At 37.1% G+C, this 25637-nt stretch overlaps 1 protein-coding gene across 2 annotated transcripts in view; it reads left to right on the forward strand.

Annotated features, from left to right (window-relative positions):
- LOC106878777 (general transcription factor 3C polypeptide 3) overlaps nucleotides 1-25637 on the forward strand; it is a 551001-nt gene that overhangs the window by 230431 nt on the left and 294933 nt on the right. For both annotated transcript variants that reach the window (XM_089359125.1, XM_089359126.1), the window contains exons 11-12: nucleotides 7603-7712; nucleotides 9078-9165. In XM_089359125.1, coding sequence (XP_089215251.1) covers nucleotides 7603-7712; nucleotides 9078-9165 — 198 coding nt within the window. The remainder of the gene's footprint in view (nucleotides 1-7602; nucleotides 7713-9077; nucleotides 9166-25637) is intronic.

Raw genomic sequence — 25637 nt, forward strand, 5'->3', positions numbered from 1 at the left:
TTTTTGAAAGTTGTCAGAGACACACAGACACAGTGACATGTTTGTCCAATTTTTACTTTGTAACTTTAAACTCTCCTAAACCTTTTATATATTTGTACCATTGGTAAGCAAAAAAATTGTCAAAACTGCTTTGGTATTTGAATAAATCTATTACAAAATTTTTAAATGACTACACGCTTTGAAATTCAGGTGCATTTTCAGATGCATACACACACACACACACACATCCACACTTATATTCTGTACTCTGTATTTTGTATTCCAAGTAAATATATGCAAAATATTCTCTACTCTCATGGAATAATCTAAAACACTGGCTATTTGATTTCTAGTCAGTTGCCTGTCATCCATCACCATGTGGTGAACAGAATCACTGTTTTCCTTGGTGGTGGCGGTTGCAGGATGTCCAAACCTTGGGTCATCTTGAAAACTCTTCCTTCCTCTCCTAAATTCAGCTGCTTACTTTTGCACTGTTGTTGAAGCTAGAGTGTCATTCCCTAATGTAGCAACCATGTCAGCATGAATGTCAGTGGCTAAACCCATTTTGTGCAGGTACTTGATAACACCACAATTTTTGTCCATTTTTAAGAGAGGTCTTCTTTGAACAATCAGATGTCACTTTTACCTAGAAAGAAACAATGTAGTTATTAATAAGAAATGTTGAAATCAATGCAGGCAAAATTTCGCAGCTCTTGCATCATTTCTTTATAGTGATCCTATGAACTTTCATAGGTGCAGCCATGGTTCTATTTGGATCAATCAGTTGATTGATTGATTGAAAAAAGTAAATGACTGATATAAATGCTATTGTCTTTGGAGTCAGCACATCATGTGCCAAAACAAATGAAACCAAAAGTAATAATTTCCTTGACTTCTAATCCCTTCACATTTTTACTGTTTTATTTTTATTTTAAATGTTCTATTTCAAATTCCCTACTACATATTTTGAATAACTAGGAAAAATAAGCTGCCTTAAATAAGCACATCCTATCAAACACAATGGCCGAACAACCATAATGTAGTAGTAATCTAACAAGCAATGTCCTAGATATCGTAAAATTTCACCAAGACATGACCACTAGAGGAGGTGGTGAGCTTCAAATTTCAATGCCCTATGTTTATGGTATTTGACCTCAGTAACAGACAACAATAGACTAAGGCTGATGCCTAGAAAAGGCTGACCTAGTTCCTTGTAGATACAGCAGTGAGACCCAACATTTGAAAGGTGATTTTTACCTACCACCAGCATGGATGTTACTTATGCAACACCAGCAATGACCACATTACATCTATGAGTCCCAACGGTTGAAAGGTGTTTTTTATATACCACTGGCCTGGGTAGTAGTTACATAACACCATCATTAGCCATGTTGCCTCTGGCACAGTTGCTAGTTATGTGACATCAACATCAGTCACATTGCCTTTGTAAAGCCCAACACTTGAAAGGTGCTCTTATGTGGCACTGACACAAGTGCCAGTAACATGACACTGGCATCAGCCATGACTACGATTTCACTTGGCATGATGCGTCCTCTCAAGCATAGTATATTGCCAAAGGTCTTAGTCACTAGTCATAGCCTCCTTGAGGCCCAACGTTTGAAGATCATGCTTCACAATCTCATCCCATGTCTTCCTGGGTCTACCTCTTCCATGTGTTCCCTCTGCAGTTAGGGATCAGGACTTCTTTACACAGTTGTCCTCATCCATACGCATCACATGACAATACTAGCAGAGTTGTCTCTCTTGCACACCACATCTGATGCCTCTTATGCCCAACTTTTCTTTCAAGATGTACTCTGAAATTGCACATCCAGCGATGCATGCTAACTTCATTTCTTTCAAGCCTATACATGTCCTTGGTAGTCACAACCCATGTTTCACTGCCGTGTAACATATCTGTTTATACACAGGCATCATACAGTCTGCCTTTCACTCTGAGGCAGAGGTCCTTTGTTGCCAACAGAGGTAGGAGCTCTCTGTACTTTGTCCAGCCTATTCTTCTTCTCACAGCTACATTCTCAGAGCATCCACCTCCTCTACTGACTTAGTCGCCTAGATAACGGAAACTATCCACTACCACTAGCTTACTCACCTGACGTTTGATGGAGTCTATTTTCTGTAAATTTTTAATGTTAATTGTACCTGTGCACCTTCAACACACAAAAACTATTTTTCCTGTTAACCTTCCTCTAATATTACTGCACTCCTTATGTGTCTATAGCTTGCACTGGGTACATCTTATGGAATTTCTCCCTATACCTTTCCTACAGAGCGAGCAGGACTGTCTACCTGAAGGGATTTGCAATTTGTCTACTTTCCTACTTACTGAAACTTTGGTTTTCATTGGGATAACTCTAAGGCCCTTCGATTTTAGACCTTGCTTCCACAACTGAAATTTCTTCTTTAGTTCTGGTAGTGATTTAGCTATAAGAACAAGGTCATCAGCATAAGGAGCTCCCAGGGGCAGCCTGTCTTAAATTTTTCTGGTATTGCCTGGAGGACTATGATGAACAAGAGGGGGCTGAGGACTGATCCTTCATGAACCCTTGCTTCTACCCTGAATTCATCACTATACTCACCTTCACCTTACTGGCAAACCCTGTATGTGGCTTGTACGGTTTTCACCAACCACTCATCTATCACTAGTTTCTGTATTGACCACCAGATAAGGGAGTGGGAAACCCTGTCAAAGCTTTCTCCATGTCAACAAAGGCCAAGTACAGAAGTTTGTCTTTGGCTGGGTATTTCTCCTACAGCATCAGTGGTGCTTCTCCTTGGTACACATGCTTCTGGGATTAGTCCCACTGCCTGGCACCTTTTACTATAGCTTCGAGCCAATCAAAGCCTTCTGAGTGGATTTGGTAGGTGAAGACTGTAAGAAGCCCATTGTGTTATATATATATATATATATATATATATATATATATATATATATATATATATATTAGGTTGGTGCATAATTATTGCGACTTTTCTTCAATAAATTTTATTCAACAAAAAATTTAAACAAAATGCCAGGTAGAAATTGAGTAGATGGTGAATATTCTCTGGAATAATCATATAAAGATGTTTTTGTTATCTCCGCCAAGGAAGAAGGTTATGTTTTCATCGGTGTTGGTTTGTCTGTCTGTCCTTCTGTGTGCAAAATAACTCAAAAAGTTGTGAACGGTATTTTTTGAAACTTGTAGGAAGAGTTGGTAATGACACAAGGAACAGATGATGAAATTTTGGTACTGATCCAGGAATGTTTATGGATTCTTGAAGGAATTTTCATTTGTTATATTTACTTTACATGAAGTATTACAATGTTATGTTCTTTGATTATCTCCCTTGAAAACACGTTCATTGTTTCCACGTAACCTATGGTGGTGTTGCTGTTTCCAAAGTTTATTTTCGTTTCTCTATTAGTAATTTTACTCGTGTATCTATCTTAAAATGAGCTGCTTGGCAGAGGTCTGTGGAGGATGACATGACAAGCCAATTACTCAAAAAGCTCAGACTTTGCTCCCTCCACCGCTGCTGTGAGCTCTATATCATCTGTATGATGTGGAAAATATTCCATCAGCATTGCCCATCCTTAAAATTCATCCGAGGCTTGTCCCCCGTGCAATCCGTCCACTACAGAAATGTTCATGTTGTATCACAAACACTATGACAGAAATATTTCACCTCAATTAGCCCTGTTCACTTCAACATTGTGCCAGACACACATAAAGGAGAAAAGTGACTTCACAGCATTCAAACGATCCCTAGATGACTACCCCCAACAAATACCAGATAAACCACCCACACCCAGATATGTCTCTGAAAACAATAACCCTCTGCTTGAATGGGCTACAGTTCCCCAGAACTGACTGTGTATCTCTTCCAGGTAGTGCTATTAAATTAGACATGGCCTGAGTCAACTTCAGCTGAAAGTTATCTAAGTAATCTAATTTATGCTGTAACCTTTTAATCAAAGCATGACAACGTGGGTAGAAGCTGATATCTTAACATTTCTGATGGTCTTAAGTATAAAAAAAATTCTTAAAGATTTATATAGAACTACATTCAGAATATGTCTATAAGCTATTATGTTTAGACCTGGTTTCTATCCTCAAACTGTTCTGGTTTGTAGATGCAATTTTTTTTTTTAATAAAACACTCCGAAATTAGAAAAATCAAAAATCTACAACAATCTCGGTCCCAGGAGTATCGAATAATGGATTTTCAACTGTGTAAAGAAACTGATTGTGGTGACTGTAGTTTTGATGGTGATTGTGGTGAAAGCAGAGACAGTGTTGATGATGACGATAATCGAGATAAGTATGGGTGGAGGATAAAATAGTATCAGTGGTTATAATGGCAACAGGAGTGGTGTGATGTGTGTTGATGGTGGTAATAGTGGTGTTGATGATAGTGTTAGTTGTGTGGTGGAGGTATTGTAGTGGTTATACTGGTTGTGGTGGTGAAAGTGACTGTCAAGGTAACTGTCATGATAACGTTGATGGCAGTGTATGTGGTTGAAGTGAAAGCAATGACAGTACTGCTGCTGATGTTGGTGGTTGTGAACTGCTTCAGATGATTCCTGTTTTTAAAGGGTTTTTGTTTTTTAAAATCATATGGCTGTGTTATCCCCCCCCCCCCCGCCAAGGAGGTTATGATTTTGCCGGCATTGGTTTGGGAAATTAGGCGATTTTCAGCATGCATGTATATGGGTGGAAATGAGCTCTAACTGTAGAGGGAACCTGTGGAACAGGTAGACCAAGAAGATATGGAATGAGGTAATGAAGCATAATCTTCAAATGTTGGGCCTCATGGAGGCAATGACTGGTGACCAAAACCTTTGGCGATATACAGTGCTTGAGAAGACCGGCTAAGCCAAGTGAAATCATAGTTGTGACCGATGCCAGTGTTGCGTATCTGGCACCTGTGCTGGTGGCACTTCAAATGCACTCTTCAAACTTTGCACCTCACACAGGCAGTGACAAGTGACTGAAATGTTTGGCAATATACTCTGCTTGAGAAAACCTGTCAAGCCAAATGAGATTGTAGGCATGGCTGATGCTGGTGTTTTGTCATTGGTATGTATAAAGCACTCACTACTCTCTTGGCCACTGGAATTGAGCCTAAATCGCTTGAAACACAAGCCAAAGACCGCACCAAGTGGTAGTGTTCCATTACCATCGGAACCAAAAACTTCAAACCCACCATAAGAGAAAAGGAAGAAATCAAATGCTAGGAGAGAAAGGCTCAGTAGAAAACAAAAGAGCATGAAGAGAACTAAAGAATAAAGTAGGATTTACTGTATTAAGAGAGTGTAAAAGAAAAATAATCAGTTAAACCCATTTATGTCATGCTTCCAAGTTTTAGTATGACATATTGTTTCTTTTGCTTCTTTGAATGTGTGGATGCTGGACACTGGTTAGTGGGTAAAGGAATGGCTTATGGTGATGTGTTTGAAGATGTGATGGCTTTGCATATGTAGTAGAATACTATGAATGTGTTTATAAAAGTAAGCAGTGAGGAAGGGCTAGTTTTACCAATAGTGCAGCAGAAGTTTTGTCTCATATGATATAGTGACTTAGTAAAAATAGTCAACAGAGACACTCACTACATTCAAATATTTACTTGTTCTCATTGCTATATGTTGTCTCAAAAAATAACCATAATTTTTTGTATCAATACTTTAATCAGCCATCAATTTAAAACAATATTATTACAGCATGCACTTACTGAAAATCTACAGGTGTCAGAGTAGTTCTTTTATATTCTTGATCCATCAATTTCTTGCTCATGTAATTACTCCATTCTAGAGCATCTTTTTTTGCACTAGCTGTAGTTGATTATTATAATGCTATACCAATATTTCCTGGTTGATTATGGACCAATGAGGGTGTTTCTCTGTATCAGTTATAGGCAACCTGTGGCTCACAGAACTTTTGGAATTGCAGGCCTAATGAAAAATTGCCTTCAGTTTTGTTGTTGTATAGCCTTCCCGATGATGACCCATGCCTCATGCAGACCACTTCTCAAAAAAAAAAAGGTTACCGATACTTGCTCTACATTGTTACCCAACTTGCTAGAAATATCTCTTGGATCTCACCCTCTCATTTTAAAAATGTCTTGTTAGATAAAATGGTTCTGAATTTCCTACACGTGAGAAAAAGACAAGCTGGTCACAAGTAGAATGCCTTTGATTATAGTCAGAAATGACTTGTGTTTAAAGAACATTAACAACCTGATTGATTATCTTGTTTCCTACTACATTGGGTATTTTCAGCCTTTCAGCTACAATTGTACTAATTGCTTTTCATACCTTCTTATCCTTACTGGCCCTTTTGCCTGTATAACTACTTAAATAGTAGTTATACATATAGTAATCCATATTTATATGATGCACTCTCCCCATTTAGCAACCTCTCATCATAGCATTTCCATGCCTCTTTCTTTTTGATTGTAATGAACGTGCGTGTATATCTATTATTACATTGACACTTCACACCAACACCATCCCAATTCACACTGATTATACTACTTTGCAATTCAGAACATTCATACATCTAATCTTCAAATTACAGAACTTAGGCTGACTACTTACTTTCAACCACTCTCCTTCCTAAGTATATCCAATATTTAGCTATCTGATGTTGCAGCTTACTTTCCCTCACTCTTTCCAGGTCCATCTCTTAACTTTTATGGCTTTGTCATTGAGGTTTTGCAAGAGGCTGTCATGAAAATTGTCCTTTGGATCATCTGTAACTTCTGATGGTGTATATGCAAAGATAACTATTGCTGTTGTATTGCCTATGACTACTTCAGTTACTCTATACATTTCTCGGCCTATTATATGTTATCATTCATTTGAACATTGTTACCTGTCTAGGAAAAAATGTACCTATTAGTTCTGGGTTCAATTCCACTGTGCATCAACTGGTGATCTGATGCCCCGTGAGGGAATGTGAAAGATGGAAACTGACTGAAGACTGTTGTTTCTTTGCATCTGTGTGTCTGTGTGTGTGTACAACAGATGATTTTGTTGATACTTCCTGCCAACAAATTATCCACTTGTTCTGTGCTTTTGAATTCTTCTGGAACTAAAATATCCTTACTTATGAAACAGGTAAATGTTTGTAAGAAAAGCATCAAACCACAATATTCTTGCTTCAAGTATAATCCCATCTAACCCCAGTTAGCATGGAAAAATAGACATTGAACAAATGAATAAATGGATTTTGTTTGTGAAGACAAAGGCTGAGGCTTCTCTCAATCTTAGCTGTATAAATCTAATTGTCTTACAGTATAAATCTAATTGTCATCACTCAAGTACTTCTACAATCTCTGTATATCTACCTTCCATTATGCTAATATTTATGGTGACATTCTTAAAGTTCTTTGAGAGATTTTGCTTGGGTAGTGAGTAGGATACTTATGTCTGCACATGAAAAGAAGAGAGTTTCTGGGATTGTCTACAGTTGTAATATAATATTTCTGTTATATGATATTACTAAAAGGTCTTGTCTTCTGAGTTAAAAAAGAAATAATTTCTTAATATTAAGTTTTGAATATTGCTTTTCATTCAGAAATTTCATGAGCATATCTATTTGCTTTCATATTTTTAAGCTGTTGGTGAAATTCTGTGGTGTTGTTTTTGAATTTGAAAAATTTAACTGGAGTTGTGAGTCACTTTATGTTCCTGATGGTTTGGTTGATGGACGATTAATTCCTGTAAAGTAAGTTTAATTTATGAACTTTTATGTTTGATTTTCTCCTATTTTTCATAAATATCTAATATAGATACAATCGCAGCATGGAAGGTGTTTATAAGCCATTTAATTTGTCAAAATATTTTCGCTGCTTTGAGACCGCAACCTGTTCACTGACAAAATTCCGTGCCTTGTTTTTAAATGACTTATAAACACCTTCCACGCTGCAATTGTTTTTGTTTCAGCACACTATCTCAAATAAGGTCACTTGCTATGCAAGTACATCTCCATAAAAATAATATAGATAATTTGTCATATATAAATTGTGCTGATGAAATATTGATTGATTATACCTCTCTATCTGCCAGTCATGTATTGGATTGAAAGCTTCTCATTAAATGATGCCATTGCTGCATGCACTGTCAGGGATCTTTCTGACACATACACTCTGTCTATTTTGGTGTATTCCAAGATTCACTTATGTTCCCCATTTTTCCATCTCTTCTCCATTAAGCTTGCTATCACTTCTAGCATTGCTAGAGGTGATAGCAAGCAGGTTGTTAATGACATCAGAGGAAAATATCTGCCAATGACTTCTGTGCATATTAACTAATGATTTGGGATGGAATTCCTAATCATGTTCTGCACTATCAAACATTATCAATTGATTCTTGATTCACATAATTCTCAAGCTACCTAGAGTAATAAGGCGGTTTAAGAGGAAACAAAAAAAAAAGTCAGGGTTGTGAATTATGTGTGTGAAGGATCATATTTCCAATGCACCATCTAAAGTATCAAAACTAATTACTTCTCCCATAAAAAATCAATAAAATTTGTATGAGGTTGATATGAGGTAAAACCTTTGAAAGTAGTACCCCAATGTGACTGTCCAATGACTGAAATTAGAGAAAGAGTAAAATATACAGCTCTTGATTGAATTTAAATTCAAGTACATATTAAAATTTATGAAATATTGAAATTTTCTCTGGATGTGTATATTCAGTTTTGTGTCAGTTACATAATCTTCTCTACGGTGAAATACTGGAGTGTATCCTCAACTTAGACCTTTAAACCAGAGGCCTTGATAAGGAATATGATAAAAAAGCTTCCTGTGGGGGGGGGGGGGGTGTTTCACTTCAGCTGCATACAGTGTTGAATGAAGGCATGACTCTTAAAAATAGAAATTCATAGAAATAAAATCCTTAAATAAATACGACTTCATTTTCATTCTATTACTGGAAAATGTCAGAACAGAGAGTAGAAGTTGTTTTATTTTGTTTTCTTCATTTTGCTACTTCTGGTTTAATGATTGTTAAATGATGCACTATGAATTGTGAAGTGTTGCTAGATGATGTACTGTCTGACTCACATATATGTAACTATTTTATATAGGTGTACAGCACCTGAATTACTACCAATTGACCTCCGAGCAAAGCTTATTGTCTGCATGATTCATTTGAAGCATCATAAAATTGTTGAGGTTTGTAAATAAAATTATTGAGGTTTCTAAAACATGTAATTGTGTGTGTATATATGTATGTGTATGTATATATCTATCTATCTATCTATCTATCTATCTATCTATATATATATATATATATATATATATATATATATATATGTATTCATATAGATAGGTGCAGGAGTGGCTGTGTGGTAAGTAGTTTGCTTACCAACACATGGTTCTTGGTTCAGTCCCACTGCGTGGCACCTTCAGCAAGTGTCTTCTACTATAGCCTCGGTCCAACAAAAGCCTTGCGAGTGGATTTGATAGACAGAAACTGAAAGAAGCCTATCATATATATATATCGGAGTGGGTAAGGGACATGGGAGTTATAAGTATGTCTTAGCCAGCGGCCGGTTCATTCAAGATTGTTGCCTACAGAACTCGGGAGCATAATTTTTTGATAATCAACCCCGTACCATTGCACATTATTGGAGCATCTAAATTCCTTAGCAGCATGATTGGCGCGTCAACTTTCAGGTGCAGTTTGTGAGCTGGTAGTTTTGCAGGTCCCCCCTTTTGTCAGATTTGTCATGGGCCGGCCGATCTATCTCAGATACATGGGAAGCTGGATTAAATTTTTCATCAACACAGGGGAGCCGAAATAAATTTTTTCAATGTCCAAGGGAAGCCAAATCGCGAAAAAGGTTGAGAAATGCTGATCTATAACGATGGTTTTTATTTAGGCACATCGTAAAAGTAATTATAATGAATTGCTTAATATAAAGAAAAGTATGTTTTTTCAAGCAAATACAGTTAGAAAAAATATTTACCATTTCAAGTTATCACTAAAAACAAAGCTCATCAATTTTTGAATGAAATAATAGTTTTATTCTTTTATTCTAAGTTGTAAATTTTGCCGGAGAAATAAAGCAAATAATCACCAAATGCATTGTTAAAAATCGGCAACTCGATAGCAAATATCTCCAAATTGATTAGAAATGCATAAATTTAATGATAACAATGTTTTTGAGATTCTGGTTCAAATGACATGAGTGTTTTTGTTTCACCTTTGACACGTAATACTTAAATAGTGGAGGAGATATGATGTTGCTGTGGGCTGGAAGTATGCAAGAAGTTAAAATTTTCTTTTGACTAAAATACAACCGGGACCCTAAGTAAGGCATGTGTAAAATTTGAATGAAATTGGTTGTGTAGTTCTGGAGTTTTAGGAATTCACACACACACACACACACAGACACACACATATACATTCTCAATTTTATATATATATATATATAGAAGATATATATATATAATTATATATATATCTATATATAATTATATATATATATATATATATATATATATATATATATATATATTTATAATATATATCATCATCATCATCATCGTTGATTAATGTCCGCTTTCCATGCTAGCATGGGTTGGACGATTTGACGGAGGACTGGCAAGCCAGCAGGCTGCACCAGGCTCCAATCTGAGTTTCTACAGCTGGATGCCCTTCTTAACACCAACTTCCAAGAGTGTAGTGGGTGCTTTTATGTGCCACCATCATGAGGGCCAGTCACACGGTACTGGCAACGGCCACGCTCAAAAAGGTGCCACCTGCATGGGAGCCAGTCCAGCGGCACTGGCAACAACCTCGCTCGAATGATTTTCTAATGTGCTACCAACACGAGTGCTAGAAGGCGACGCTGGTAATGATTACGCTCAAATGGTGCTATTTACGGGCCACTAGCACGGAAGCCAGACAGCTGCTCTGGCAATAAACACACTCTTTAATTCTAGTGAGACAATCTTCAAATTTGCCTATGTGGTTTGGAGCATCCAGTAGGCAATATGTATTGCATATGACTATATTATGTTGTCTTATGTATACAATTAGGGTGTCACATACCGAATTTGAGTATGACAGTAAGACCTGGGGTGTGAGGTCGTCACGGATGTATACAGCAACTCCACCATGGCTCCTTTCCCTTCTGTCTGTTCGCAGTATGACATATTTTGGTACGTGTACTTCTGCATCCTCTATATCAGGGCTGAGGTGAGTTTCCACGAGTGCTATGCATAGGGCTTGATTGCATGCAGCAAGGTCTCTCAGGAAAGAAATTTTGCTTTTATTATTATAATGCAACAGGCCCCCAATATTTAGTAAAAATATTGGCGTGATGCCTGTGCAGGTGTTAGGGGAGGTCATCCCATGTCTGTTGACTGTGGTGGTCTTGCACAGTGAGGGGCAAGGTTCCTCGTCTGTGTTTGGTGTAGCTACGTCAGCTGCTGCACAATCTTTTGCGCCATGCACAAAAAAGTCTCTTGCTCAACTGCTGCGTTGCGTATGATTTCTGAAGAGCGCACGTCCTTGAATTTTCTCCTTGGGGACATCTGTCGTCTTTCCTCAGGGAAGTTTTTATCCTTTACACCTTTGTAGTTTTGGCGGGGTGTCAGGTGGGCAAACCGGCAGTTTTTGCTGTCTTCCTCATGCCAACATTTGCCTTGCAGGTAAAATTTGCAAGTTTTTGGGTGCCTTCCAAATTTCTTCTTTCCTTTGGTGTCTTGGATGGCATTGGATCCACCTTGGGATTTTCTACTTTTTGTTTGGTGGAATGGGGTTTCGGTTTTTACCTCTTTATACCTGTGTTCTGTTCTTCCTTTTCTTGTGGGTACTGTTTTCCTCTGGTTATCTATTGGGGTGAGGGCTCCTTTCCTTTGTAGGACCACTGGCACAGAGGGGCTTCTATTTGCTGCTTCCTTGGCTCCACTATCCTTTTCTGCCTGGTTGTTCATAGGAGTGGGTGATCCATTCTTTTGAGGAGCCACTGGGTCAGAGAGACTTCCGGGTGTTTTTTCCTTTTCTTCCTCTCCATCCTTATCAGCCTTTCCACAATGGTTTTCGATTATGACATCTAGAGTGTCAATGTGTGGTCTGATGAGTGCATACGAGTGGAGGAATTCATTCTTCTTCCGCTCTATCTGATCAGTGGTTCTGTGAAAGCCATTATTCTTCAGTGCAGCAGTGATGATGTTGTTTGGGGGATTGCCACTAGCGATCATCCATGCTCGCAACAGAAGATCTAACTCTTTCTTCTCCCACTTTGGTGCCATCTTCGTTTTTTAAGCCCAGAAGGGGAGTAGAGGATAGAGAGGAAGTGAAAGATAGCGGGAGGTAGAAAAGAAGAAACACAGAGGTGGGGAATAGAGAAAGAGAGAGGGAGATATGAAGGAAAGAGAGAGTGAGATATTAAGGAAAAAGAGAGGGTGATATGAGGAAGAGAGGGAGTGTGGGGTGTTAGAGACAGAAGGAGGTAGAGGAAGGGGAGAGAAAGAGAGACAGAGGGAGGGAGAGGATGGGAGGAGAAAGAGAGACAGAGGGAGGGAGAGGATGGGAAGAGAGAGAGAAAGAAACAAGAAAGGATGAAGGATGTGAGAGGAAGGGAGACACGGACTGAGAAGAGGAGGAAAATGAAAAGTGTATGAGGGAGAGGGTGAGGTGACAGAAGGAGAAGAAGGCGTTGTGAGATACAATGGAAAGGGAAGAGAACTGAGAAAAGTGGAAGATATGAAAGCGAAGGGGACAGATGAGAAAAAGGAATGAGATATGGAAAGAAGAGGAAGATATGAAAGCGAGGGAGGGAGATGAGAAAAAGAGTAAGATATGGAAGACAGAGAGGGAGAGAGATAGGTGTAAAGAGATAAAGGGAGAGAGAGAGAGAGGAAGCAGTACTTATGAAAAAGAGTGGGAGCAGGTAACGAAGATGTGTAGGAAAATGAAAAATTCGTAATTCTAAATGGGATTTGTAATTCAAAGAGTTGTAGAGATAAAGCGAAAAGAAACGAAACGATAGTGAAAAGAAGGGGGGGGGGGTTCGTAATGGTTTCTATTTTCAAAGAGAATCAAAATGGTTTCTATTTTTAAAAGAGAATCAGAGCTAAGTGGTCGTAATAAAAGTTAAATGAAAATTATAGTGAGAATTCTCAGAATGTAAACAAGATTATGTTGTAACTCAAATGTTGCCTAAGTTAAAAGAAAATAAACAAATAAAAAGGATACTTATTCGTAAAAGTCGAATGAAAATTATAGTGAGAATTCTCAGAAAGTAAACAAGATTATGTTGTAACTCAAATGTTACCTAAGTTAAAAGAAAATAAACAAATGAAAAGGATACTTATTCCTAAGAGGTAAAATTCCAAATCCTTGTTCTTGTACGAAGTTTTTTTCCAAAAACAATTCTTTTTTTGCTTTTTACATTCGATTGCAAATATAATTACGACGTGTAACCATGCAGTTATTGACGATACCTTTAGCTTGTTTCACTGACTTTAAACTTACTATATTAAACTTTTAGTGTAATATATTACTTTTTCTTTAAGTCAATATATATTACGGTAGACCGTTATGAAGTAACAAGTACTACCTTTTGTCAGTTTTAGCACATTTATTTTCCATCGATTTAGGCAATCCCTTGTAACTAACCACGTGGGTTTTCGACGATAACTTGCTTGTGTCGCTGACTTTATTGTAATATATTTAACTTTTAGAGAAATATATTACGTTTTTTTAAATAGTATATTACAGTAGACTGTTCTTATATAACAAGGTCTATGTTTTCGTCAGTTTAGTAGGTTTTATCGTTGATTTGTGCAATCTCTATTGGGTTGATTCAGGAGAACGAAACACACGCGTATATTTTATATATATATATATATTTCTTGATATATTTATATTTTATATATATATATATATATATATATATATATATATATATATGGTGGTTGTCTACTCCTTACACAGAGTTTGACCACCTCCTGCACCTACACCTTAGCCCTTTCATGGCGTCTGATGTTGTTTTTGAAACCAGACAATGTTTTGAAAAAACACCCACACAGATTGCACCTGTGATTTGTACTACCAATACCTCCAGGTAAGTTCTGCTCAATGTGGATCCTAACATGTCTTTTTAGACCCCCATTGGATTTGCAAGCCCTCTGGCACACACCACATTCAAACGTGTGCACCGACATATAATCAGAATAGCTGGTTGAAGTTTGTTTTCCATGGGTTCGCAGGTGAGATTTGATATTTTTGATATATATATATATATATATATATATATATATATATATATATATATATATATATATATATATATATATATATATATATTTTATATATATATATATATATATATATATATATATACACATATATTATATATTTTATTATATGTATTTATTTTCTCTTAGTTAATAATAAACTCGGACAAAATAAATTGGTTAATAGATACCAGGGTAGCAAAGATCACAAAATGACTGTGGTGTAACACCTGTTTATGAGGTAGAGACTCCTTCTTATTTTGGGTACTTGAGTAAATATATAAATTTAGTAATCATCCCAATTCAGTAACAAGAAATTTAGTTAGGAACATTTTACTTAGATTATCAAATTTATCCACAAATGAAAATATTTTCAATAAGGAAGCTGACTTTTACAACTCTGCTTTATTAAAAGCAGGATATAGAGAAAAAGTTAGTTTTATTAATTCCACTTACGAAATCGATACCCGTAATAATATAGATATTAATATTAACAGCAACGATAAATATAATTATCATTCTCATCATAAAACTATTGACGATAACAAACAAACAAACATTTCTTTACATTATAGGGGAGGTAACCGACAGTTTAAACCCTTTTTCAATAATAACAATAATAAATTGAAACTATTTAGAAATAATAATAGCACACATTCTAAACCAGAATCTGATAAAAAGATTTGGTTACTCAAACACTAAAAACATCTCGCAAATAATATCCGCACACAATATGAGGCTATTAAATTCACAAGAGAGTACCGATAGCAAAACATTAAGTCAGGCATTATAAACCATTACCATAATAACAATAATAATACTAATAATAAACCAAGGAACAATAATTATAATATGATGTATAATAATAATAATTACAACAACATCATTATTTCGGAAGTTAATAGCAAAAGAATTAGTTTTTTAAGTGATAATGCCAAACTCAAAAACACTATATATCAATGCCAGGTCAGCACTCCTACAAATGTGTCCTTTTATATTGGATCATCTTCTTCGCCAATATTCTCCAGAATTTCCAATCATTATTCATCCTTTAGAGATAGAAGCAAACGAAATACCACGAGCCTTAGTAAATTAGTTTGGGAACTCAAAGACAATAACATAAAATTTAAAGAAGACTGGCTAATTCTTTCCATATCTAGACCATATGACAAAGGTAGAAGATTTTGTCCATTATGTAATACCAAGCTATTTTTTATTTTATTCTCAAAGAATATACTGGTGAACACGTTCATCGAAAACTCATACAGATGTAAACATTGGCAGCAACACGTGTTCACAGCATTCAGAGAAAAAATACTTATTTTTATAACTCTAACAAATTAACTTGTAACATATTAGTTCCTCAAATAATTCAAGAGACACATGTCAATTATACCTTTATATGTAAAAAGATATCGTAGACTGATTTTGCTTGATATATGTTATCTTAACACTCTTAATTTGTAAACCCAAATTAGAACACCAATAACATCTATAAACATACACTAGAACATTATTTTCAGTTTAATTCAACATAAACATTACCTCATACAATGTCTAATATGCTATGCACTTGATTTCATATTTCATTGTACTTCCAAATCATTCTTTTACTACTTTCAATTTATTCAGCAAAAATAAGAGTTATTTATCATGGTCATAGTTACATTAGTGGCAGTATTCCAAGTCTACAAATTTAATTTATCATCTTAAACTTTCCCAGAAACATCTAAAATTCTGAAAACAATCCTATTTCACTTGTTTACTTTCATCGTAAGATGAATCCCAAGCATTTAAATATTCTATTCTATGACGTATTAATTACTGATCAACATGACATTCTGTTTCATCTCTCGGAAAACCCTTGCATTAACAGATATGGAACGTGATCACCAAAGTAAACTTTGATAATAATATTAACTTTGTCTTTACAAGTAATTTTTACTCCTTCAACCCCTACTCTTGCCCATTTTATTTACATCTAACTTAATAACATAATCCATTTCTGTAGATTAATAGACCACCCATTAACTTTATTAATTAATTGTCAATCATTTAATATCTTACTAATATAAGCATCACTTTCCTATACATATTCCACTGCTTTAATATCAATCACCACACAACCACCGTACTAAGGAGTGCATACAAATGCGTGTATGTATCCATGTGCATACATACACATATGTGTGTGTGTGTGTGTGTGTGTGTGTATACATGTGTAAGTATGTTTGTGTGTATATGTGTGCGTATGTGTGTACATTCTTATATATGTATGAAATTATATGTAGGTGTGTGTATATATTTGTTTTAAAATATATATGTATGTGTATATGGATGGATGGATTTATATTTATATATATATATATGTATGTGTGCATGTATATGTATGTAAATATATATATATGTATATATATATATAATATATATATATATATATATATATATATATATATATATATATATATATATAAGGTTTTTAACTTTTAAATTTTCATATTCAAAAGAGACAGAGACTTCAAACTCGATATATCGATTTATTCACCACTCTATGTTAACATTTCTGTGCCAAACTTATCCAGTGACTGGTCCATTGGGTTTAGACATTTGGCACTTCTTCAGGAGTGGTTACCATCCGAACAAAACACGAAAAAACACATACATAACTATCATTAAATTCTTAAAATCCCGTTAGATTTCATCTTTGTTATTATAGGGGAGATAACTCCTTAATTTTATATTTTTATTGCTCTCCTGTGAATTTCCACTAGATTAATTAATTAATTTGTTTATTTCTTTTTACTATACTATATTACCTGTTCCTTTACTCGTATACAGATGCATTCTTTTTTCTTTCCTTTTTTTCTTCCCTTCTTGTCCAACGTACTGTCTAGTAGCGTCCCAACCTCCAACAGCTTTTTCAAATAAATTACGTAACTATCTTCTCCAACTACAGTTCTCATATTTGGTTAAAATATCTTACATTTAAGCTGGTCCCCATGCATTTCCCTGAAGAGAAGATTACATTCTTATCAACATCACCTATTCCTATGGAAGGTATAATTTGTAATCTTCGAAACATATGTTGGAAATAAAAGTATTCAGTTAACATATGCGTTCTACTCCATTTACTAAATTTACATATATATATATATATATATATATATATATATATATATATATATATATACATATATTATATATTTATATTAATCATGTAGGTACTATAAGTTTATAGGTATTACTTGATAAGTGTAAGCACCTGTATATGCCAGATAGTAGCAGAGGTGAAAGAATATATCAAACAGAAATTGAAAAGAGAACACAAAGGATATAGCAGTACACGTGTTTCAAGCTTTATAAACACTCTGTCATTACATCATTATATTGTTGATATAAAAGATGGTTTAAAGCTATCTTCAGCCGCAAACATTGCTAGACCAAAGATTACATCAGAGAAGAAAAGTATTGGGTAATACTAAGAGTACTTTTTCTTTTTCTTTTCCTTTTCTTCCCTGATGTAATCTTTGGTCTTGCAATGTTTGCCGCTGAAGATAGCTTTAAACCATCTTTTATATCAACAATATAATGATGTAATGACAGAGTGTTTATAAAGCTTGAAACACGTGTACTGCGATATCCTTTTTGTTCTGTTTTCAATTTATGTTTGATATATATATATATATATATATATATATATATATATATATATATATATATATACATATATATATATCATCATCATCATCATCGTTTAAGGGTGAAATATGTGACAAACGTATTTCAACTAACCTAAATTCTGCTCATATCATCATCATCATTTAACGTCCACTTTCCATGCTAGCATGGGTTGGACGATTTGATTGAGGACTGGTGAACCAGATGGCTACACCAGACTCCAATCTGATTTGGCAGAGTTTCTACAGCTGGATGCCGTTCCTAACGCCAACCATTCAGAGAGTGTAGGTGCTTTTACGTGCCACCGGTACTGGCAACGGCCACACTCAAAATGGTGTATTTTACGTGCCACCTGCACAGGAGCCTGTCCAGCGGCATTGGCAACGACCTCACTTGAATGTCTTTTCACGTGCCACCGGCACAAGTGCAAGGAAGGCGATGATGGTAACGACCACGCTCAAATGGTGCTATTTACATGCCACTGGCATGGAAGCCAGACAGCTGCTCTGGCAACGATCATGCTCAGACGGTGATCTTAGCGCTCCACTGGTACAGGTGCCATCACAATTTCGTTTATATATATGTATATATATATAAAAAGCGAAATCGTGATGGCACCTGTGCCCAGTGTCGCCTTTCTTGCACTTGTGTCCGCGGCATGTGTAAGGACTTTCGAGCGAGATCGTTGCCAGTGCCCCTGGACTGGCCCTTGTGCGGGTGGCACATAAAATACACCATTTTGAGTGCGGCTGTTGCCAGTACCGCCTGACTGGCCTTCGTGCTGGTGGCACCTAAAAGCACCCTACACTCTCTGAGTGGTTGGCGTTAGGAAGGGCATCCAGCTGTAGAAACTCTGCCAAATCAGATTGAAGCCTGGTGTAGCCATCTGGTTTCACCCTTCCTCAGTCAAATTGTCCAACCCATGCTAGCATGGAAAGCGGACGTTAAACGATGATGATGATATATATATATTAAAAGAAATAGAGAAATACAATTGACTTACTAAAAAATTATTTACATTATAATATAATATATTATGAAAAGATATAATATAACAAATGACTAAAACAAATATAAAGCCAACAATTTGTTTCAACTCATATCCACTTGTGAATTTATAAAAATTTACATTTGTGCATATAAGTCTCATCAGGGCATTTGTTCAAAACACAGACAAAAATTCTATGCATGTACTGCTAAATCTCAAATTAGACCGATTCAAAATATACATATGTTTAGAAGCGTGAGCATTAATAATTCAAACATATAATAAATGCAATAAAAAAAATTAAAAAAATTGGAATGGATAAAATAATTTAGTAAAGAAAATTTAGTAAGGTCATAAAATTTTGTTATGGATCTACACTGATATTAATCGGAAAACATTTTAATCAAAAATAATCACGGGTCATTTTTATTATATATCTATATCTTACATATTAAAATTGAAAATATCTGTGTGTGTGTGAGTGTGTGGAGCGGTATGTCCTTATTTTGTGCCAAAATGGCTTGACCGATTTTTCTTAAACTTCACATGCACATTGCTTATGAGTCTGGGGAGGTTTTCAGTATAAATTGATTTCGAAAAAATTTTCGGATAAACAGCGGGAGGAATAACATTTGGCCGCAAATGAACGGCAGGAGTAATTATTTTTAAACTTCCAAAGGAAATAACCCATTTGTTTTCAGTATGCTTATTTCTTAGTATTTGAACTATTTTAGTTATTTTCTCAATTTATCCAGTACAAAGCTTAAGGAAGTAAATAGTATTCTCCTAAACAATAGATCCACTTATTTTGGTTAGTGACTTGTTTATGAATATACCAACACTAGCACTGCTGAGGGTAATATTCTCTGGGAATGCACAAAAGCCCTTTTCAGAGTTATTAATTTTGAATTGTTATTATCTCATATCTAATTAGCCTGTTATTGCGTAACATGTTTCACGATTTTAGTATACATACCTTATTAGTATTTCCTCCTAAAATCTATATACTCTGGGAACATATTAAAGCCCTTTTCGGGGCAACTTTATTTGAATTCTTACTATAGGGTAATTAATTTCATGTTATTACATAACTGACTTCACAATTTGGGTATTCATAACTTATTGGGAATTCCTAAAAACAAGATTCTTTGTAAGACAGTTCAGTATTTTCAGTAAATATACAAAAACCATTTTAAGGGCTACATACTTTGCATTGTTGTTACTGGATTAGCGAAACAATTATGAGAATGGAACCAAGAGACAAGCCTGCTTTCCTGGGAACTGACTGGGAGAACAATGCCTGTCATCGCCACAGATGGAGGAAGCAGGTTAAGGAGGGGGTTGACACTTTTGAGAGTGCACATATCCAGCATGAAGAACTTAAGTGTGCTGCGCGAAAGAGCATGGCTGGTGTAGTGAATGGGGAAAGCTTGGTCTGCAATGTTTGCAGTCGTTTATGCTTGTCAAGAGCAGGGCTCATTAGCCACCAACGGAGCCGCAAGTGCAAAATATAAGTTAGTCCTAGAGCGCACAGTGTTCCTGAAGGTCAGCAATGGTCTTCCTCAGTTATATATATATATACACACACACACACACACACACACACACACACACACACACACACACGCACACACATATGTGTGTAGAAAGAAGACTGTCATATATATGTGTATATTTGTGTGTGTATGTCTGTTTATACCCTCACCATTGCTTGACAACCGATGTTACTGTGTTTACGTTCCCTTAAATTATCGATTTGGCAAAAGACACTGATAGAATAGGCTTACAAACAATAAATCACGTGGTCGATTTGTTTGGCTAAAGGCAGTGCTCCAGCATGGCTGCAGTCACATGGCTGCAGTCACATGACTGAAACAAGTAAAACAATAAAAAAAACTATGCCATTTTAATCCCAAGTAAGGCTGGGTATATCTGCTAGTCTGTATAATATGTAATATATTAAAAATTTATGGTGGAGCAGGAAATATATTTTATTTAAAATTAATATATATTATCATGAAAAAAGATAAATAAATAAGGATATGTTTAATTCAGACACTAAATTCCACAATTCATTCACTCAAAAATTACTACCAAATATGCCGATGTTAAATAAATGTATAAAGTTACATACCATTTTTACATAATATTATATAAATAGATAGAGTATCAGAATTTTACTTTGTATTACAGAAAGAAATAAAATAAAGTAATCCAATATTTTTATTCTATAAATTTATGTGTGTGTACAAGTTCTAAAGAACATAATATGACTATATTAATGAACGTAACAATACTGGGCTTAGTAAATTAATCTGGTATCTAAAGGATCATAATAAACAATTTAATTTGGAATGGAATATTCTCTCTGTATCTTTTCCATATGATAACGGTAAATCTTTTTGTCAACTTTGTAACAGTGAGATGTACTTTATCCTGTTCTCAGAGAATCCCCTTGTAAGCACGTTTATAGAAAGCTTTTATCATTGCAAACATTGGCAGAAATATATCTTTAGTTCCTACAAGTGATTTCTACCATTCTATAAAATTCGACCTTTGACTGTCTTTTTACATTTCACTTTCACTAAATATATCTACTTCTATGCCTGTAAGCTTTATTCTAATTCACCTATCTCCCCACTAATAGTTTTCTGCTAAATATATGTGTATGAGGGTATGTGTGTTTATCTATCTATATATGTATAAAACTGAGAATTTGTGTGTGTGTGTGTGTGTGTGTGTCTGTATGTGTGCATCACTAAAACTCGAGAACTATCCAATGGATTACATTCAAATTTTACACGCGCCTTTCTTAGGGTCTATGCTGTGTCATGGGCCCAAACATTTTCAACTTCTTGCCTAATGTGAGCCTGGAGCAATCTCATACTTGTTACACTGTTTCCATATTACGTGTTTTATTCAGAACATATGTTGGAAGTAAAAAGATTTGAATAACACCTGCATTTAACTCCATTTATTTATTTAGCTATATTAATCAAAAACATTTCACCTAGACCTGATACACATGCATTCACATACATATATATACATGCACATATAAATACATATACATGCATACACACACATATATATATATATATACACAGACTCATATATATACACAGACTCACACACATATACATGCACATAATCCATCCACAAAATACAAAATCATATTCATATATATAGACACATATACAGATATACACCATCAGATATAAATAAAAGATATATACCTATACATATATATACATACATATAGACAGATATCATCATCATCATCATCATCATCGTTTAACGTCCGCTTTCCATGCTAACATGGGTTGGACGATTTGACTGAGGACTGGTGAAACCGGATGGCAACACCAGGCTCCAGTCTGATTTGGCAGAGTTTCTAGAGCTGGATGCCCTTCCTAACGCCAACCACTCAGAGAGTGTAGTGGGTGCTTTTATGTGTCACCCGCACGAAAACGGCCACGCTCGAAATGGTGTCTTTTATGTGCCACCCGCACAAGCCAGTCCAGGGGCACTGGCAACGATCTCGCTCGAAAATCCTACGGGAGCTAGTCAGGCAGTACTGGCAACGGCCACGCTCAAAATGGTGCATCTCATGTGCCACCCGCACAAGAACCAGTCCAGGGGCACTGGCAACGATCTTACTTGGCTTGCCGGGTCTTCTCACGCACAGCACATTTCCAAAGGTCTCGGTCAGTAGTCATCGCCTCGGTGAGGCCCAATGTACGAAGGTCTTGCCTCACCACCTCAGCCCAGGTCTTCCTAGGCCTACCTCTTCCACGGGTTCCCTCAACTGTTAGGGTGTGGCACTTTTTCACGCAGCTATCCTCATCCATTCTCACCACATGTCCATACTAGCGCAATCGTCTCTCTTGCACGCCACAACTGATGCTTCTAATGTTCAGCTTTTCTCTCAAGGTACTTACACTCTGACGGGTATTCACATTGACATTACACATCCAACGGAGCATACTGGCTTCATTCCTTGCGAGCTTACATATGTCCTCAGCAGTTACAGCCCATGTTTCACTGCCATGTAGCATGGTTGTTCGTACGCATGCGTCATACAGTCTGCCTTTTACTCTGAGTGAGAGTCCCTTTGTTGCCAGCAGGGGTAAGAGCTCTCTAAACTTTGCCCAGGCTATTCTTATTCTAGCAGCTAGACTTTCAGCGCACCCACCCCCACTACTAACTTGGTCGCCCAGATAACGGAAGCTATCGACTACCTCTAGTTTTTCACCCTGGAATGAGATAGAAGTTGTTTCCTGTTTGTTTACAGTCTTTATTGCACCTGAACATCTGCCACAAACAAAAACTAACTTGCAAGTTAACCTGCCTTTGATGTTGCTGCACCTCTTATGTGTCCATAGCTTGCACCGGGTACATCTTATAGAATTACTACCTACTGCTTTTCTACATACTGAGCAGGGCCATCTACCTGAAGGGGTTTGTGTTTTATCTACCTTCCTACTTATTAGGATTTTGGTTTTAGCTAGGTTGACTCTAAGGCCCTTCAATTCTAGACCTTGCTTCCACACCTGAAACTTCTCCTCTAGTTCTGATAGTGACTCCGCAATTAGGGCAAGGTCATCAGCATAGAGGAGCTCCCAGGGGCAACCTGTCTTGAACACCTCTGTGATTGCCTGGAGGACTATGATAAATAAGAGGGGGCTGAGGACGGAACCTTGGTGGACCCCTACCTCTACCCGGAATTCATTGCTGTACTCATTTCCAACCCTCACCTTACTGGCAGCATCTCTGTACATGGCTCGCACAGCTCTCACTAACCATTCTTCTATCCCAAGTTTCCTCATTGACCACCAGATAAGGGATCGGGGGACCCTGTCAAAGGCTTTCTCCATGTCAACGAAAGCCAGGTACAGAGGTTTATCCTTAGCTAGGTATTTCTCCTGCAACTGTCTCACTAGAAATAAGGCATCAGTAGTGCTTTTACCTGGCACGAACCCAAACTGCATCTCATCTAAATTGATTCGCTCCCTAATTAGTTGGGCTATGACCCTCTCTGTAACTTTCATAACCTAATCTAACAGCTTGATGCCTCTGTAATTATTTGTATCTAAAGCGTCACCTTTACCTTTGTAGCAGTTGACTATGATGCTGCTACACCAGTCATTGGGTATGACTCCTTCGTGTATCACCTGGTTCGTAATACGGGTGACTAGGCTATAGCCAACACTGCCAGATATTTTGAGCATCTCTGCAGTGATTCCTGATGGGCCGGGGTCTTTCCCGGTCTTCATACTCTTAATTGCTTTATCTACCCTGGTACTATCAACTCGGATAGCTGGTCCCTCTATTGGGTCGACATACGGCAGGCTCTCTTTCTCCCATTCATTCTCTTTATTAAGCAATCTATCGTAGTGGCATCTCCAGACCTCTTTCTTTGCATCCTCATTTAATGCAAGCGTACCATCATCCATGCGAACACATTTCTCTCCTACAACATCACTATTCTCTCTCCTACACTGTCTTGCAACACGAAATACCTCGAGTCTTTGGTCCTCACGGCGCAGAACATTGGCAAATCTTTCCTTATCTGCTTCCCCTCTGGCTAAATAAACCTGTCGCCTAGCCTCCCTTCTGGCACATTGGTACAATTCCCTGCTACCACCGTTCTTCCAGTCCTTCCAAGCCTGTTTCTTTTGTCTAATAGCCCTGTCTACCTCCTTGTTCCACCACCACGTTACTCTGGGTCGGGAGGGGACCTTACACCACCCACAAATCTGGTCGGTGGCTTTCAACAGGTTGTCCCGCAGAAATCTCCAATTGTCTTCCACGTTGTATGATGCTATATCCCCTTCTATTTCATTAAATGCTTCAAGTAACTTGTCTCTAAGTCTCTGTCCGTTTGCAGGGTCTTTAAGCTTCCACACCCTTCTCCTCCAAGCCTGTCTAATTCTGGGCACCCATTTTGCCTTGATCCCAATGTCGCTAACTACTAATCTATGTTGTGGGGTACATTCTTCGCCAGGGTAGGTTTTGGCATTTATAAGCCGCCCTCTTTCCCTATTTCTGGCGAGGATGTAGTCGATTTGGCTAGAGTGTCTGCCGGAGCAGTAGGTGACTAGGTGACTGGCAGGTTTCCTGAAGTTGGTATTGCAGACCATAAGATCGGTTGCATCACAGAACTCCAGCAGTCTGGTTCCCTCCTCGTTGCGGGAACCGAAGCCATAGCCTCCATGTATGCCATGGAAGCCTCCAGCACGACGTCCGACATGACCGTTGAAGTCTCCAGCCACAAAGAGAAGGTCCCTGTCACTCGTCGACGAGGTAGTTTGCAAGAGGGTGTCATAGAATTGGTCTTTCAGACCATCTGGTAGCCCCGGTTGAGGTGCATAGGCTGAGATGACAGTAGCTAATCTATGATGAAGCATTAGTCTGATCTTAAGTACTCTGTCACTTACTCTAACGACCTCGATTACCTTATCCACCCATTTCTCCGCTAGAAGTATTCCTACGCCCCCGACCCCGTCAGTGTTCCCTGCCCAGAAAATCTTGTACCTGTGTTCTTTGCCTGTGAGGAACCTCGCAGAACCTCCTCTCCATCTTACTTCCTGGATGCAGCACATATCTACGTGTCTCCGTTCAAGCATCTCAACAATTTCACCAGATCTACCTTTCAGCGTGCCGACGTTCAGAGTGCCAATCCTAACAGTATGGGTGTTGGGGGTGTGGGCCTGTAGCCTGGGAA

This window comes from Octopus bimaculoides, chromosome 10, assembly GCF_046866305.1.
Source record: "Octopus bimaculoides isolate indiv1 chromosome 10, ASM4686630v1, whole genome shotgun sequence".
Lineage (NCBI taxonomy): Eukaryota > Metazoa > Mollusca > Cephalopoda > Octopoda > Octopodidae > Octopus > Octopus bimaculoides.